Here is an 18,904-nt window from a genome sequence, read left to right as displayed (position 1 = left end):
GCATCACATCTGGAGTGTGTTCTGCATATTTAATAAGCTTGCAGAGGACACTGGTTCATGCTCCAATCATAGTTGGAGTTACAAGGATTTAGAGCATGGGCTGGTTTCTACTTCAGGACACCCAGGGGTTGAATCCTTGGGTTTAACCTTTACAGGGAACTTCCACTCTTTGGGTAGAAAAAACAGCAAATAAGCTTCTCAACTTCCTTTTAGGTCCCGATTATGTTTTAGGTCTAGAATGTCCTCCCAAAGCCTCAAGCATTCACAAGTAGGGCTTTTAGAAGGTGACCGGAATAAAAGAAAAGAAGGTAACTGGACCACGGTGACACTGTAGCTGACCTGCCGTCAGGAGGTGAGGTTTGGCCGGAAGAGGCGGGTCACCGGGGTGGGACACGGAAGGGCGTATCTCCCTCCCCAGCTCTTCCTTGTCTTTCTCTGCTTCCTGGTCACCAGGACACGAGCAACTTTCCTGTGCTAGATGCTTCCATCATACCCTTCCTGCTTGGAGCCAGCCAACTACGGACTGAAACCTGAGTCAAAATAAGCCTCCCCTCGTTTAAGTTGTGCGTATTGGGTACTTTGTCCCAGTGATAAGAAAGCAACTCAGACAGTGCCTAAGAAAGGGCTATAAAGATGTGAGCCAATGCATCTCTCTGTGCGTATAATTGTGCCAGTGGACATGTCTTTGACTTCCCTCCTTCAATTCCTGTAAACAAAGGGAAGCGGTGCTGGCCCACAGATGCCCTGGGAGTCCCAGAGCCTGGGTACACAGGGAAGACTGTTCCCAACACTGAATATTGGGCTTGTCCTTTCTTTACCCTGCAACATCCTCCCACGGCCCTCCCCCACAGCTACGAGCACAAGACTTTTTATACCATCTCAGGGATGCATTAGGACGGAGCAGACACAACCTTTTTCAGAGGGAGTTCCCAACAAAATTATTTCTCCAGGATAAATTAAACTGAGAAAATACATCATTGCCAGTGCTATAATACAAACGCATTCATCTGTAAGACTAATCGGAAATTCTCCTTTTGCTTTCGGAGGCTTTCCCTGGGTTTGCTTGGTTGAGTGGCAGAGCTAACCTCTGTTGACAATGATCTAATAAATGTGTGAAAATGATTTCCGTTACAAAACCCTGTGCTATTTCACTTTAAGACTTTGCTTATGAGACAAAACTAAAGTGCAAACATTAAAATATTTCTCAACTGATGTGTATTTTATAGATTTTTTTCCCCCTTCACATAACACAGTTCAGAAAATAATTAAGTAAGCTACATGGGGACAAAAAAAAGCAGAATGCATAGATTTTTGTTTTGTTTCTAACAGGCCATCTGAAAGTACTCAGGTTTCCATAGTAACTGTGCCAGGCTGATCAAATCAACAAATAGCCACAATTTATCTGAGGGTCTCCAATAAACTTTTTTTTTTCAATCTGGAAAAGAACATTGTGAATTAGATAAAGTCTTCAAAGACAACGGAGGCTTTCAGAAAATCCAATTTCAACAGTGGTAATGAAAGAAGAAAAGTGCCTGCTTGCTCTTTCCACAAATAACCTAGCAACTGAGTTTCATCTCTGTTCATTTAAGCACTTTAACTATGGTAGTGATTGGATGGTATTAATTTGCAATCAGTAAAGGGATGACCTCACAAAGCTTCTTCTGGATAGAGGCAGATACACATGTGACACTAAGGCCATCTGCAGCATCCTCTGCACTACTCACAGATTCCAGATTTACATTACAATCCCCACAAAGCTGCCCCTTTCTGAGCATCATTTTGGCTTCTCTTGGTTTGGACTCGGGTATATTTCTGAATGGTCACAAATATAAAAACTGTGAAGGCATAATCATATATTTTTTGGCATGTGTTTGCAGGTCAGTCTTGGTGTGTGTGTGTGTGTCCCCAGCACTTGATGGGTGGGCTTCCCGATGGGGGTCCAGGAAGCAGTTAGTAGGGTCAAGGCCTCTTTTCCCTGCTCCCAGCCTCTCAGCTGTGCTGATCTCAGTAATCTTGGTGCCACAGGAAAGAAGTGAGGCTTTGGGGAGTGTCCTGCAGTCAGAGGGTGTCTTTTCTGGTTTTCTGTAGCACTGCGAGGAGAGGGATGAAGCTGGTAAAGTAGAGCCACTCTTACCCTCTTTGCATTTTTAAATTTCAAATTGTATGCTGAACTTCTCTGCTGGAGACTTCGACTCCCACAAAGGTACCTTCATGCATGGATAGCAGAGCTTTTATAGAAGGATGATGGTAGAAAGTTCCTGCTCTGCCATCTTCATGACATTTAGCTTTAGATTCTGGCCAATGAATATTTTGCAGAATCTATTCTCTCCAATAAAACACTCCAGCTGGGAAAGCTTAGTGTAAATTGTTTGCAAAATATCTGTCAAAGTTAGTGTAGCTCACTGGCTCACAAGCCCATGAAGGACACTATTTCAGTCTGACTGTTAAAACAACTTTCTGTCTACAAGACAGGGCCAGACACGGACACCAGCCTTAACTTCCATGCGCCGCTGATCTCCTTTTACAACTTTCCAACTAACCCCCAACTTTAATAGATTTCATTGTGATTGTTGGGACTGGTGCTACAAATCAATAATCTTAAATTAATAGGTAATTCTAATATTCTCCCAGCTTTTATACACTCTTATCTCTGACATTGTTACTTGGGGATGCAAAAAATATAAAAACCCCAGTCATATGTCCAGAAACTTGGAAAAATGGATTTATATTTAGATCTTTTAGAAACAATGGATTTAAAGGCCCTGGGAAAATACATGAGAAAGTCATGTGCTTTCATGTCAAACCTCATTTCATATCCTACTTTTTCTTCAGTGGAAGGAATGTTCTAGACTAGCCTTATCTAGTAGAAACACAATGTGGTGCATAGAGACAGTTTTAAATTTTCTAGTAAGCTCACTAAAAACTTAAAAACAGGTGAAATTAATTCAATACTGTGACTGTTAATTGTGGCATGTCAACTTGACATAGATTCAGAAACACTAGAGGATTAATAAAGCACACTGCTGGGTGTATCTTGGTGGAAGTGTGACACTGGGTACGGTTATGGCCCCTGCCCTCTTCCTTTCTGATGCTGTTTCCTGGGCTTTGCTTCCCAACTGCCATGAACTACCAATCTTTGCTCAGCTACACCCCTCAGCCATATTTCTGCACTGGAGTCTGCTGACTTTGTACTGAATCCTCTGAAACTATGAGCTGAATTAAAACTCTTTTTAGTTGTGAGTGTTAAGTACTGTATCCCTGTGATAGGAATGTTGACTAATACTAATACTATTGTGATGTTCAATACTAATATATAATAGAAAACCTTTAAACTAAACATATCTATGTTCATAAACTTTTGCAATGTCTTTATGATAAAATCTTCAATATAATTTTTATGACTATGTTTTTGATCCAGTATATTCAGGATATTGTTTCAATATATAGTCAGTATAAAATGATTGCTAGCAAAATACATTCCTTTCATGTTACTGAATCTTTGAAAACCAGTGTGTATTTCACATTTAAAGCAAGAATCCAATTAGATGAGAAACATTTTAAATGCTCAGAAGTCATACGTGCCCAGTAACTACCAAGCTGGTCATTATAGTCTGAGAGGAAATTTCAAAATAAGAGAAACTGCAACTTTTACTTCTTGGAATTTATGATTATATGATTATTTAGCTGATGACATACTCAAATCACAAGAGGTAGATCTTGGTTCTATCTAGGCTTGGTTCGTTGGGGCTGACCTATTTGATGAGTAGAAGAATTTCTGATCTTCCTTGGCATCTGAGGACAGAGGCTGGGTGTGAACAGAATTGTAAATAATGATATTACCATGTGGCTGGGAAAAATCAGACTTAATGACCAGACGAATGAGCAGGAGGTTGTCTTGAGGTTTTGGGGCAAAGACTGGATGGTCATGGCTGGTAATCAGGCCAAGGTGGCATCAGAAGTCAGAGGGCAAGGAGAGAAGTCAGGCCCCTCAGCTTGGCCAAAGCTTCCAGTCAGGTAAGCGATCTAGTCCCAACAGCTGTCAGCAGCCTCCTTTGTGGCCCAGGCCATGAGAAGTGAGTGGAGGCAGAGATGGCTTGGAAAGCTGTCTGCCCAAAACATCACGAAGATGGAGAGTTAGACTCCATGCTCCGGGAAGCCGTGGGTATGAGGACACTAACCCACTGGTCTGTTCTCAGGACTGATCCCTTGACAAAAATTTCTAATGCTTAAAAACAGGATACTGAACATGCTCTTGCCTCTCTGTTTCGTATCTTCCTCTCACGTATACGAAGGCTCAGAGCTTATAACTGCTCATAGATATGCCAAACATAAATTTAAGCAATGTCTACTCTACTTCATATAGTTAACTACACTAAAAGTGAAAAGAACAGAACCGTGGCTAACATTTGTGGAGCACTTACTGCATGCCAGGTATTTGTCTAAGCAGCTTATAAAATGAACAGCTTTAATTCTCACAGTAGTCCTATGCAGTCGGTGTTATTATTATCATCCCCATGTTTATAAATAAGGAACCTAGAGGCCAGAGATTAAGAATCTTATCCAAGGTCAGGAAGTGGTAGAGCACAGATGTGCAACTCTGGCTCGTTAGTCTACAGCTTGCTAGTCTAAATTTTATTTTCTTTTTAGAATACCATGCCGAAACGCTGATTAATTTCTCCGAGGTCAATAAATTTGAAACCCAGAAATCTGGCCCTAGGACTGAGACTTCCAGCCACTGTGTGGCACCACTTCTCAAAGCAAAGTGGCATACCACGCTCAGCATAGGGACTGCTGGTGCCGAACAGCCTCTCGGGGCCCTCTGTGTGCATCAATGTCCCCCCAGCACCACCCCCTCTGCTCCTCAGGGACAGGAGGGGAGGTGGTCAAAACTAAGTCAGAACTAAGACTGCACGAGCAGTTGCATATTTTACACTTAACCCTAACTTTCTCTACTTAAAAAGTTTTCCCTTTTAGAGAGCTCGCACAAGTTTCAAGGATACTGTAATTAAACAAAGCCATCTTGTTTTCTTGGGTTCTAATCCTCCAAAGAGTTATTTATGATCTACCACCTATCATCTCAGGGGCCATGATTTTTCACTGGATTCTGAGAGCGGATCTGTTCCACTCCAGTCATGCTCCAAGTGTGCTGCTCTTAGCTGCCTTTATTCTGTTGTGGATTAGTTTGCTTGGTTTTTTATTTTTTTGTTAATGTTAGGTTTTAATTTATGCTAGAGGGGCAAATTGGTAAGTAGCAAAAGTTACAGTTATAGTAAGAAGAGAGAAAGGCTAACGTGTTTTCAAGTTTATTACATTTTAATGACATAAAGTAAATGAGGAAAAGAACAAAAAACCTGGACAATCTGATGGAATAAAATGGTGTCTGCTCATTTCAGGAAAGCTACTTGATATTTTGAGATTATAATCTCCATTAACTGATACAAGGAGATAAGCAACCCCACAGGTAGAAATGAGTTCATTTAAAGTCCATTTGCAGGTAAAAAAACATAAAAATGCAAATTCAAAGTAGTAATGGTGATCCTGGGGGTAAAATGAAGAAATTAAGGTTTCACTCTGTTAAATATCGAAATATGAAGTGTGAAGAAGGCAAATGTGTCTTCACCAGTTGTCCTGAGGAGCTCGCAGCCCAAAGCAGCCAGTTCGCCGACTAGCGTTATTTTCCTTGCTGGCTTGATCGCTCCTTACTTAGGCAGCAGGATTGGGCAAGGAGGTCTTGACTAGAGGAAGATGCCCCCAAGAAGGGGGCCAAGTCTTCAAAGAAAGGCTCTGCACTGGAGGAACAGGGGGTAGGTAGAAGAGGGAATAAGCTCTGGGGAAGGAAGAGGCTGGCTCTAAGAAAGACCTGGACCTTGATTTCAGACCCCTTAATTCACCCTTTCTGCTCCCCCTAAGGGTTCCTAATTAAACCTGGGGCAACTTTAACTCTGGAGGTAGATGTAGCTCCAGTGGGCTCAGGAAACAAATCAACTGATGATAAACAGATGCAAAAATGTCCATGTTCACACCAAGTGCGGCGACAAAGCTGCACACGGCATTAAGAAGCTCCAGAGCTGCTTTACAAGTGGAGATATGATGTGATCGGAAGATACCCTTTCTTTCTCAACTGGAAAGTTGAGTGTAGCATGTAATTCCTTGAGCACAGCTCAAGATGTGAATAATTCTGAGCCTCGATTTTTGTAAACGATCAAAATGGCAGAATCACACTAACAAAAAGTACTGAACTTTCATATGAATGAAATCAGTAATAAAACAATCGTGACATTGGGGCTGGGGATTTAGCTCAGCGGCACAGCACCAGCCTGGCAAGCGCGAGGTTGTGAGTTCGATTCCCGGTACTGGAAAAAACAACAAAAAAAACCCCCAAACAAACAGAAGAGAGAAGTTTTGGCTGGGGATTTATCTCAGTGGCACAGTGCCTGCCTGGCAAGCACAAGGTCGTGAGTTCAATTCCTGGTACCGGAAAAAAACAAAAAAACAAACAGAAAACAATTGTGACATTGCTGTTGTTGACTTAATGACTTCTTGAATGTGTTATTAGCTCCTGCCACCATTATGGCTATACTTGTGTATATTCGTGGTATGGTTTCTATCAATCACCTGCCAGATGTGCTCACTTTCCAATCTTTAATCAGGACCCTAAATCAAACCATTGAATCGACAAGGGTCAGTGCAAACTGACTTGTCTTTGAGGGACTATACTTTCTCTCCTGACCACTGGTAACTTGCTCTGCTCAGGGCCTGATACATCCCAGGCACATAAAGTCCCCAACTTACAGACATGCTGTGTTCTAGAAACTCATCTGCATGTAAATCAACATGCCTTTTCCACTGAAAACAACCATGTAATTGGTGATAGGGTTTCACCATATGCATTTATTTCATACTATAACTGGATTATAGGACAGAGAAAATGCCTACTATTTAGAGCATGATTTCAACATGAAAATTCACTGTTTTTCAGAAGAACTTCAGAAATTTCTTTTTATACAATTTTTATTAAAAAGGAGGTCCTTTAAGCTGGGCATGGTAGCACATGCTGGTAACTGTAGCTATTTGGGAAGCTTAGGCAGGATGACTGCAAGTTCAAGGTCAGCCTGAGCAACTTAGTAAAACCTTATCTCAAAATAAAAAGGGTTGGGATATACTCAGTGGTACAGTGCCCCTGGTCTCAACCTCCAGTACTACATAAAACCAATTTAAAAAACCAGTTTCTGCTGTGAAATATGGTAATACATTGTCTGATAACAATAATTATAAGGGTGAATACGTATGTATGCTTTAGGGACTTTCCTATTGAATAATTTAATCTTTGTAACAATTCTACTAAGTAAATGTTGCTATCATGCCCATACAGTTAAGGTCAATAAATAAGGCATAGAAAGACTACACAGTTAATAACTGGCAAACTAGGATTTTATCCCAGGGTCCATGGGTCAAACCAGAAGTTGGCAAACTACGACCCAAAGGCAAATCCGTTCTGTCGCTTGCTTTTTGCCAATAAAGTTTTACTGAAACACACTGCGGATAATACAGTAACAGAGTATCACAGTAGACACTTCATGGCCTGCAAAACCCAAAACATTTACTATCTGACCCTTCCAGAAAACAGTTGTCGAGCCACAGTTAACCCATCCTCTGCACTGCCTCCAAGGAAAAGTAGAGCCTTGCCAACTCTAGCAATAAGACTCACGGGTCAGAGACTGACGGTTGGGGGAAATTCAGGAATCCTGATGGTCCTCAACAGTGACCGGAACAATGATAGGTAACGAAGTCACACCTGTACAAGGTGTTAAATTTCTTTCCCAGTAAGTTCCTTGCTTCATCCCTCCATTCCTATGAGACCCAGGGTCCACAGGTACAAAACATAAACTATAGAAGAAGTGACTGTTTGTCTTTCTCACTATCGGAATCTTATTTACTGAACAAATGACGGATATGGAATTTATATTTACAACTCAGGAATGTATATACTTCATCTGAAGACAAACATGAAACAAACGGAAGGCCCACAGACTCGCTGTCCATGAATATCATGACTGAGGTTCTGGTCTGGGCCGTGTTTCAGGCAGATGAACTGCTCTAGTAGGGCCTGCGTTAGACAGCAGCGCTTTTCCAGCCATCCTGGAGCTTCACTTGTGGATCATCTGTTTTTGCCAAGATTCTAGAGTCAACAATTTAAATTTAAAACGTTTTCCATCTGATGATCAGATGAATGCTAATGCAGCAGGCAGAGTTGTAAATGCTCATTTGTTTTGATTTTCATTTCATCGGGCCGAATGACTTTTGATTTCTGGGGAAGGACGTGCAAGCTGCAGGTAACTTTTTCTACATAGCAGACAGAGCTGGATGTAGGAAGGGTAATTCCATAGACTAGATGCTCTGTGAGGCCACGGGACGGCCTATTCCCGAAGCGGGGCTGACATGACGGGAAGCAGTCAGAACAGCGACGACACGGAGAGCGCGGTACGCAGGGAAGCCATTGTGCCGTGTCTGCGATAGACAGGGAAGAACAGGAGGGGCCCCAGGAAGCCGTACTCTGGTGCTGACTGTCACCCTGTTTGGAAAGGCCGCCCGTCCCCTGAATGGGGAACCCAGTCTTTCTCCCCTGGTGTGTGGCCACTAAGGACGGATCCCAACTTTCACATTTACAGCCATCAACGAAACACTGTTATAAGACTGAACATCAGCCTAAAACCAGGTTGGAATATTCCATTTAAACTGCAGCATGACAGTTGTCAGGAAACTCTAAGCATCTTTCTGCTGCCATCAGCCTGGCTTTCTGCCAGTCTCTTGCAGTTGTGCTTTTACAATGGTCGGAGTAAACGTGCTGACCCACTTGGAATACAACTAGGAAATGCAAGGTGGAAGACGCGTACACGGTAACATAACAATGATTATGCGGGTTAGGTTCCCCAGGGGGCTGCACAGCAGGGCCAAGCCCCCTACCACTCTGCTGACCTTGCCTCTCTCTGCTGAGGCCACACTGCCCCAGGCTGGGACTTGGCTGCTCTCCCAAGCCCAGCCGCCCAGGGGTAGCAACCCGTGACACACGGCCTCCAACTGCCTCTAAAGAGAAAGACTTCACTTTTGGACTCCAGCTCTCTTGCTGGTAGTTTATATTTTTATTTTTTAGCCTGGAAGTCTGACCTTTATAAAAAGCCGGACTCGCTGCCCAGAAAAACAGGAAGATCATTGGCCACAAAGTCATGGAAATGAAGCCTCAAGAGTGAGTTGATATCTCTATTAGCAAAGTGAGGTCTCAGGCATCACTGCAAGTGACACTACCAGGATGCCCAGGGCTGTGCCTCCCTCGAATGTACCCTGTGCCCACGGTTCTGACTGGTGGGCGGCTGCCCATGGCCCATCTGAGGGCACAGAATTCAATAAGGCTCTTGCCAGTAACTCAGGTTTCTGCCCTACCCGAGACAGCTGCAGAACACCAGCACTGTGCCCCGAAACTCTCCCTGCGAGGCTCCCTCACAAGTGCGGTGTGACACTGGGGAGGGCCCCAGAAGCCTTCCCGCCCAGGAGTCCAGGGCTGCGTTCTCAGCTGAGGGCTGAGGTGGTGGCGGATAATGAAGCAAGTGAAGAAAAAGCGAAAAAGACAGAGCGGGGGAGGGATGGAGGGAGAGTGAAGAGACCAGAAAAAAGAGAGAGGGCTGTTCCTGGCAAAACCTTGACCTTCACCTTTGTACTTGAATTCCTCTAAATATTCTGAGCCTTCTTCACAAAGAACCTCACTCTCCTCATTTTACGTATATTGCCTTTTATTTACATCTCTTCCTGTAGTTTTAAAGAGCACAGACTGCAGGCTGGTTCTCACCGGTTGACACCTGTGTCTAAAGCAATTGAAGTAAGTTTGACCTACACAAAATTTTAAATTTTAATTAGCTGCCAGCAATGAAAACAGACTCAGACTGTGCCATGTGAAACTCCAGATTTGCGGCTTCTCCTGAAGCATGGGGCTATGTGTATATAAGACAGTGACCAGCCAGTACTGAGCGGCAGTGACTGCCTCCTTTGGACAGGGCTCCGGCTCACCAGACACCAACCTCCACCCAACCAAACGTCAGCATGATGAGATAATCTGAACTATTTCATGTTTGACACCCCTTGAAATCCATCCTATCTGGATTTTATCTATCTATCTATCTATCATCTATCTATCTATCATCTATCTATCTATCATCTATCTATCTATCTATCATCATCTATCTATCTATCTATCTATCTATCTATCTATCTATCTATCGTCTTTGGGAATGACAGTAAGGAAAACAACACCATCATCCTCCTCATCAATATTTCTTTAACAGCTCAGCATCTATGCACACTTAGCTGTGTGTATGTGTATTACTTTAGGGCTGAGAAACTACTAGGGAACCCTGATTAGTCTGAAGAAGAGAAAGAGTTAAAAAAAAAAAAAAAAAAAAAGAACCAGTTATATACACAGATAGCAGAGGCTGTCCACATCCCTCAATGCCCCAAATGCAAAGCGATTAGAGAAGCACAGACCAAAGTGGTGACTTGGAACATAAGGTGTTTGCTTAGAGAAATGGCAGTTTAGTATGAGCTGAGAGGGCTGGTAAGTAACACAAAGAAAGGATGGAGAGAAGGAGAGCGGAGACAGCAGGGAGAAAGAAGCCAAATGAGTATGAAAAGACAAACACCAAAGAGGGCAAAAAATCGCTTCTCAGCCTTTTGGCTAAGATCAAGCGTAGCAAAGAGGATGAAGAACAACAGGCTGGTCTTTCCTCAAGACCTGGAGCAAAGTAAAAAGGAATCCCAAACATAAAGAAGTATTTGTTGAGGTTTGGTCCCTTAGCACAAAATTAGGAAACTTTTGCTTTTGGTAGGAAAAAAAAATTCAGAGTCCGGCATGACAGCCTAATCACACTCAGATTTCTCCAGAGGAGAGGACCCAAATCCTCCCTTTTGGGGGAGTCTGCCTCTGTCAGAAGGGCCTTGTGCTCAAAACATGCTGCTGCCCCATGAGTGCAAACCAATTTCTTAAGCAGAAATCAACCGTGCTCTCATCGCTGGGACATTTCTAGTCTTCATTCTCTTCAGTACAATAGACTCAGATGCCAAGAGCTTGCAAATGGAGGTAATTATATACAACATTTACGTTTTTCAATAAAGCAAATGAGTGCTAATACTGAAATTGCTTTTTGCTTTCAACTGTGTGACCACAAAAATCTGGCCCTCCCTGGAGTTATGCTTTAGAAAATGAAGGGAACATGTTTCCTGTAGGTTTTTTGGAATCCTCACCTCAAATTTCTGCCTGAGCTCCATGTTGCCTTCTTCATCCCCTTCCGGAATGGGCACGTTGTAGTACTCACCTTCCTCTTGGTTAAGCAGTTTGTACCTTTCAAAGACACGGGAGAGAAGGAGGGTTAAGTGCAGGTTCAGCAGCTCTTCCCCACCCTCTACTTGAGCGGCTGGTGATACGCCCACTATGGAGAGACTGCAGCCAGGTGACAGACATCCACCTGGCATTGCAGACCCCACCTGTTCCTGGGGTCTGCGACATGGTCTATTGTGGGGAGCTGCGGGTAGCCCCAGGGCTTCCTCACCATCCGCTGGCTGGCATCTTCATGAGCTCCGACACTCCAAACGAAAGGGATCCCATGAAGTCATTCCTCGTTGTTCGATCCCAGTCCCAGATCTCTACAGACAGTCGTCGGTCTTTGTCTGAAGGTTTTAATTTGCTACAAAGATACACGCACACACACACACACACACACACACACACACACATACATACACACTAGGTTACCTTGATCATGGCTTCTTGGGTGACACCACAACTCACAGTCTGAGCCTGAGACAGAGGAGCAGTATGTCCAAGCCTCCTCCGGTACCAACAGCTTACCAGTCTCCTATACTGTCTGTCAGAGCTCCAGACCAGGGTTTAGCAAGCTATAATCCATGGGCTAAATCTAGTCCACTGCCACTTTGTGTAAATAAAGTTTTAGCAGAACAAAGCCATAACCATTAGTTTATATACTGTCTGTGGCTGTTTTGGCACTAGAATGTCAAGAGCGCTATGAGGCAGCTGAGACTAAAATACTTCACCCTGGCCCCTTGCAGAGCCAAGCTCTCTGGCTTTTCTGTAGTAGACAGTTACCTTCCATGTTACCCACAGAGAGAGACTGCTTCCTGAGCTTGAGTCCAGAAAGGGGACCACCTGCTTGTGGTCTGCTGTGGTCTGTTTCCCTGTTCCTAACTTCTTTATTTTCTCTTCTCATTCCCTCCATCCTTCCTCTCCTTCTACCATCTCTACTTCTGAAATTCTGGTAATTCTTCAAGGCCCACTTCAAATGTCTCCTCCTCCATCAAGTCCTCCCTGCTTGAAGGTGAGGATTTCATCCCCTTTCAGTGGTAATACTACTTTCTACATTACTCACCTATTCTGTGTTGTAAAAATTATTAAGTTTCTGACTCACACCCTCCCATTTCCCTCCAAAGAACTTAAGCCCCTCAAGAGGCGGGACATACCTTACATGATTTAAATTATCCATTGTACCTTGAACAGATTTTTAAAAACAGAACAGGTAATGATAATAATTTGGGGCTTGCACCTGCAACTCCTGGTAAATCAAGCTACTATCCATCAACCAGAGACGACGGCAGTTATCTACCTAACAGGAGCCTGAGCGAGCCTTAGGAATGAAGATGTGTTTAGAGACATTTGTCACAGATGCCGAATTATCTCTAACAACGAGGGTGGCAATGTTTGGTGTGCAGAGTGCAATTTAATCCAGGAGAGAAGAGAGTGCTTACAATGTGAAGGACTCGTTCCACTGCGGGTTCAGTGTGGAGCGGATGGTTTTGGTTTTCTGTTTGCTTTCATTCTTGGGATCAGGAATAAGTTTCAGCTTCACATAAGGATCCGAAAGCCCATTTGGATCCATAGGGATTAGATTTTTTGCATCTCGGACTGTGAAGAGAAAAGGGAGAAAATGTTACAAAGAGGACTGACCTGAATTGCCCAGTGTCCTGTGTTAGTATCACGCTGGATAAAAGAGACATTAAGACGATGCTGAAAGGGACAGGAGGTGAAACCTGGAAACCACCGGCAATCATCATGAGAAAGCTGCTCGCCACCTTCACTGGCAGAGACAATGGGCATCAGGTGGCCCAGCCTTGAGGCTCAGTACCCGGCAGCCTGAATTAGCAGCATCGATGACACTCAGGCATGAATTAGAAATGCAGAAAACTGGGTCCCACCTAAACCCGCAGAAGCAGAGGCTGTGTTTTAACAAGATTCCCGGTGACCTTCACAGGCTCCTCATCTAGGCGACCAGCCTGGCCTGGCCCATGGCGCTGCCCACGCCCTGAACTCCTGCTAGGCGTTGCCTCTTTCAAACCCCTGCCAGCTCCCAAACTGGGGTATCATTTGAAATCACTTGGGAGAGGGGTTAAGATTCCAGCGCTCAGAATTAAATTACAATACCCAGGACTTGTGGGTCTGATTGTTAAAAGCCTTCCTGGGGGTTCCAGCGTGCAGCAGGGATGGGGCCATGGCTGCATGAAGCCGTAATTCAGAGTGGCTACCCAGGTGCGGGTCCAGGGAGCAAAGCATCGACAGCATCTGAAAGCTCATTGGATGGGCGGGGTCTCAGGCTTCCCTCCAAGAATACTAACTCAGAATCTGCAATTTACCAAGGCTCCCAGAGGATTCCAGTGCACATTCTAGCTTGAGAAGCATAACATGGGAATAAAAAACCCTAGTAATGAGAAGGAAAGCCCTTCCACCTGCAGAGAGAGGACTCCTCAGAGACACAGCTGGCAGAGGCTTATGTCAGTGGGGGCAGCTGTCTAAGGCCATGAAGTATTCCTCATGATGATGAGATGGGACAAAGATCTGGGCCTTCCTACCCACAGTGTTTTTCTCGCCACCTTCCAATGGCATCTTTTCCAGCAAGAGTGCAATTTCTCATCGCCAGGGCTCCCAGTCAGGCAGGTACCACTGATACACATGTGCCTGGCTGTTCTCACAGTGTGGTCCCTGGGTCAGTAGCACCGACACCATCTACTGAATCCAGAACTCTGGGGTGGGGAGCAGAGATCGGTGCAGCAAACCTCGAGGTGATTCTGATAGATGCAAAAGTTGCAGAACCACAGGTCTACCTGGCCAGCACAGATTCACAGCAGAGTTTGATTGTTAAGAATTATAGACGAAATTTAGAATAAGGTGGGCAGCCAATAAGGGAGGCATGGAGAATGTTAACGATGTTGGATCTTTGGACATAAATAAGGGAGGTATGGCCTTAAGAGCAGGCGTCAAAGACAAGCTTTTCCCATTCTAGTCTGTGGCCCCACTGTATGCAGGCAGAGTCCTGTACTCCTGAAAGTCAGTAGCCTCATGTCTTCTTAGCCGGCAGCCTTAACGCAGGGAGGTGACAGAGGGGACCTATTCAATGGTCTGAGAGGGGGACTGGGCCAGCTCAAGTCTGCCTACCACACAGAAGCTGAACTTAGTAAGTTCTTCACATTCTGCCCAGCAAACAGTAGCTAACCTTGTGTCTTAGCTACGTTTCTTGTCACTGGGACAAAACACCAGATGCTCACAACGTAAAGGAGGAGAGGTTCGTTTTGGTTCATGGTGTTCTGAGCGCTCAGCCCATAGCTGGCTGACTCCCAGGCAGGAAGGGCATGGCGGAGGAAAGCTGTCTATGGTACAGTGGCCAGGAAGCAGGGAGCAGAGGGAGGAGCCAGGGGGGCAGATACACCCTTCCAGGTCATGCCTTCAACGAACCACCTCTCCCAGCTAGGTCCCACCTCCTACAACACATTCAGCTGTGGATTCACCCCCTGGGGAGAACAGAGCCCTCAGAATCCAATCACCTGTAAAAGGCCAAGTCTGAACACATGAGCTTTTGGGGGGACACGGAGATCCAAAGTAGAACACACTGTCTAGCTCAGGAGTGCACCGAGCATAAACCCACAGCCTGGGCTCTACTGCTCGGCAGATCTACTTTCAAATCCTGCCCGCTTCACTGTGTAGCCCCAAGACCCGGAGCTGACAGCCTTGAGCCTGGTTCTTCAACTAGAAAAACAAACAAGACCCGAATTCTGGTGGCATAAGCTTCCTGGGAGAGCTGAATGACATGATGTACATAAAGTATCTTCTATACAGTACTTGGGGCCTAGAAAATGGGGGGAAAAGACGCAGTAATGTGACTACTCACCCTAGGCACAGTGTCTCAGGCTTAGCCCCAGAACTCAGCATTCTGAAGCCTTCAGTGACACTGGAGGGCCACAGCGGGCTCAGCCACTGGAAAATTCACCTGAGATTTTAAGGTTTAATGCAATTCAGAAGGTCTAACCTCCTAAAAATCAAGCCCAAGTATCAGAAAAGAGAACGTCTTCCACAAGTAATGGAAGCAGGCCAAAGGTCTGTCTCTGATTTAAGCACCAGCATGCGAATCTGATACGTTTTAAAAGGCAGAACGTGCCCTGGGATGTCTAACATGGAGGCTGCAGAAGGTCACATTCCAGATAAGCTAATGAGGGACCTTATCAAAGCCACCAGGAGTCTCAGTGTTGCCTCCTGCCATTTGCAGAGTTATTGTGGGCGCTGGCTTTTGTATCTCGTTTATAGGCTTGACAGCCAGCACACATGAAATCACTTAAGGCTGATCTCTTCCAAATGGTGATGAGCTAAAATCTTGATGGGATTTAAAGCTGTGGGCTTCCTGCTGAGATACTATCATCTAAGTTGGAAATAAAAAGAGTTATCAATTCCAAATGACACTGAAGCAAACAGTGGGCCAAATTTCAATCTCTTAGTGCAGCAGAGAACAGTCTTCTGATGTGTGACTCATCGCAGGCCAGGACACTTGAATCAGGATTATGAACAACCAACTAGGGGTCCCATCTGCTGAGAATGTGGGCTTTGGTGCAGGGCTGCCTGAATGTGAATTTCAGCTCTACCACGTCACAGATGTAGGCAGGATATTTCATCTTTCTGTGCCTCAGTTTCCTTATCTGAAGAACTGTACCTCCCTGGTATAGGATGACATATCACCCTGATCAATGATTGATCAATAGGATGACTGATATATCAGGATGACAAAGGTGCATACATATAAAGTGCTTACAGCAGCAATAGGCTAAGAACCCAGGAACAGTTACTGTCAAAGCAAGTTACCAGCAAACAACAAAATCCAAAAAGCTTAGATGTTCAGAAACCAGACTGTTGGCTAACGACCTGGCAAACAAATGCTACTGAAAATAGTACAGTGTGGAAATTACCCAGCATGGCTGCAACTAAGTGAGTGATTTCAATAGTTGTCTTAAAAGAAGAAGCAACGATCGAGGGCATTGCTAAGAAGAATGGTGCTCCTCCTCTCTGGAGGACAGAAGCTAGGAAAGAGAAGAGCAAAATTAAAACGAAAGGAGTGGATGAGGAGGTCTAGAAGCAGAAGGAAAGGAAGGATAAGATGTAATCAGGATGTGGGGTCAGAGGTAGAAGAATGCTACCCCAGTACAGGCAGAAGGCTGATCTTGCCTCAGCTACAAATGGAAACATCTGGAAAGTGAGTCCAGTACTGATGCCTGACTCCACCCCCAGGGGGTCAAAGTCACTTGGTGTGGGTTGAGGCCCAGGCATTAGGATCTTCCAAGCTCCCTGGAAGAGTCTTATGTGAAGTCAGGGCTAGTGCTACTCACTGACGTAGCAGTGGTTCTGACAGTGCAGTCCCGGACTGGCCTTACCTTCGCACTCACAGGTTTGGATTATTATTCCCATTTTCCTTTCAGTTCTCACACTTTTTAACATCCAACATGAAAAAGTACAGGTATCACTTCCATAAAAGAAAAGCCAAGGTTGTTTGCCATAAATAGGAAGTTCTCATAGGAGTAAATACAGTGAAAAATCTGTGTTAGGCCTTTCTAGCTGCCTACAGTTGCCAGAGGTCCGACCTCTCTTCTCTACAACTGGGAAATTAGCAAGTGTTAGAGTGTTAGTGATATCCTAGCCCCAGATGGTCTTCCTCCGCATTACAACCAAGACTGTAAAGAAAACTGAAAAGAGACGTTCTCGCCTTGTAATGTTTTAAATGTCAGTTTGGTATCTTCAGAAACCATCTCAGTGGCACCGAAAGTCATGCCCCTCGGCAGTCCTATCCCACGCTTGGGAAGCACGGGGAAGGAATGCCACCTCTGAGGTTATGAAGGATGGGGACATTCCACAGCCTAAGAGAAGCAGCGGGCTCAAGAACAGCCCGGCAAATATCCCACAGCTCACCGCTTGTTTCTCACCTTATGCAAGAATGAATTGTTTTGATCCACAAAATTAAGATAGGAAAAAGATCATGCTACTTTGATACACTACTGAGAAGGAGATTTCTTTCTTAAAAGATCTATCGTGCCAATTCAAGTTCCCAAAGGTAGAGGTCTCTGAGTGTAGCAGTACAGAAATAGTGGATTTCCCTGGCACATAAACTTGGCAGCAGGACTGCCTGCCTCTCACAGGATTAACAGGATCTGCCCAAACGGGCCCAGAGCCCCATGGAGGGGCACGGTAAGAACACTTTCCTGCGTGGTTCTTTGGCAGTTCTGCAGCTTTCATGAGAAGGGACATCTGCTGAAGAAATACAAGTGTGCTGCGGTAGTGGCCATTTCAGAATGGAAAGTCTGTTCTGCAACTTGAGGACTTTAATAGAAATACAGAACACTAATTATACTCTCATCTTTTGGCTTGAGATGACTGTTCTGAAATTATCAGCTGTCAAGCCCCAAATTAAGAGATACCAGCCTGCATCAGAAGGTTATATAATTTCTGGAGAATGTCAGATATTCTTTCTGGATAAAACCCATCCAAATAACATTAGCAAGACTGAGGAACATCTACCTAGACTGCCTGTCACAGGGGGCTCGGGTGGCGCAGGACGTGTGCGTTTTGAAGAAATGCTTAGAAGTGAGGTAGGTGGACAGGCATACGGTCTGTCTCTTCAGCTCAGGGGGCTGAGCAGCCTGCACCGGACACAGGCGCCCTGGGGTGGGGGTGGGGAAGGAAAAGTACGATGTAGACCATGAGGTCACTGACTTTTCCTGCCTGACAGAGGAAAAGGGGCGTTGTGCGCTGAGGCAGGCAGATGGCCAAGAGGGACTGTGAGGCTTCCTCTGAGACTTGACTCAAGTGAAGGCTTAACGTGTATCCGAGGATGCTGACGGGACCCGTGGGCTCATGTTGCTTGACTGGGTGCAGCAGCACCGTCTTGGGGACAGCGGAACACGGAGGCTGTGAGTGTGGGCAGCTGCAGCCATATCCCTGCTCTACCACTGATCAGTTGTATGGCTTTGGCCGAGATACTCAATTTCTCAGTCAGGTCATCTATAGAGACAATTATAGTGCCTAACAGCTAGGGTTATTATGAAAATTAAATTTTTATATGTATAAAGCATTAGGGAACCTGGAACAAAGGAAGCACTATGCAAGTATTTGCTATTATTACTGATAGGAGTATTAACTCACTCACTGCTTGCTATCTACACCATCATCCTTCTTCTCGCCGCCACTACCCAGTCCTCCTGGCCCAGGAGTGGAGCTGTTTCCTCAAGGTAAAGGAATGAAGTATATTAAAGGGACAGCTCATATAGTTCTGGAATTTCCAAACAACAGGGTTAAGCTAGAGTTAAATAGCTCTTAGATGTTCCAAAATAGACTGCGATTAAAAAAAAAATTCAAGGCAATTTTTGATCCATCCAGAGAATTCTCCAGATGGTTTCTTAATCCAGACAATGAAAGTAGTATAAATTATAAAGTATGATAAACACTCATGAGCTCACCACCCAACAGAGAAGCTAGATCAAGGCCAACACCGTAAGCAGGCGGAGTCTTCCCCTTCCCATCTGCCTGCCCCCGTGCACGTTG

General features: G+C 44.8%; 1 protein-coding gene across 2 annotated transcripts in view; it reads right to left on the bottom strand.

The window, feature by feature from the left end:
- Prkca (protein kinase C, alpha) overlaps nucleotides 1–18,904 on the bottom strand; it is a gene marked incomplete at its 5' end in the record, with an annotated part of 403,718 nt that overhangs the window by 79,589 nt on the left and 305,225 nt on the right. For both annotated transcript variants that reach the window (XM_013503220.1, XM_013503221.1), the window contains 3 exon segments: nucleotides 11,290–11,386; nucleotides 11,595–11,729; nucleotides 12,805–12,961. In XM_013503220.1, the coding sequence (XP_013358674.1) occupies nucleotides 11,290–11,386; nucleotides 11,595–11,729; nucleotides 12,805–12,961 (389 nt within the window).

The sequence above is a fragment of the Chinchilla lanigera genome, unplaced genomic scaffold, assembly GCF_000276665.1.
Source record: "Chinchilla lanigera isolate Chin_1 unplaced genomic scaffold, ChiLan1.0 scaffold00077, whole genome shotgun sequence".
NCBI lineage: Eukaryota > Metazoa > Chordata > Mammalia > Rodentia > Chinchillidae > Chinchilla > Chinchilla lanigera.
The sequence above is the reverse complement of the archived record's forward strand: the minus strand, read 5'-3'. Positions and strand labels throughout refer to the sequence as shown.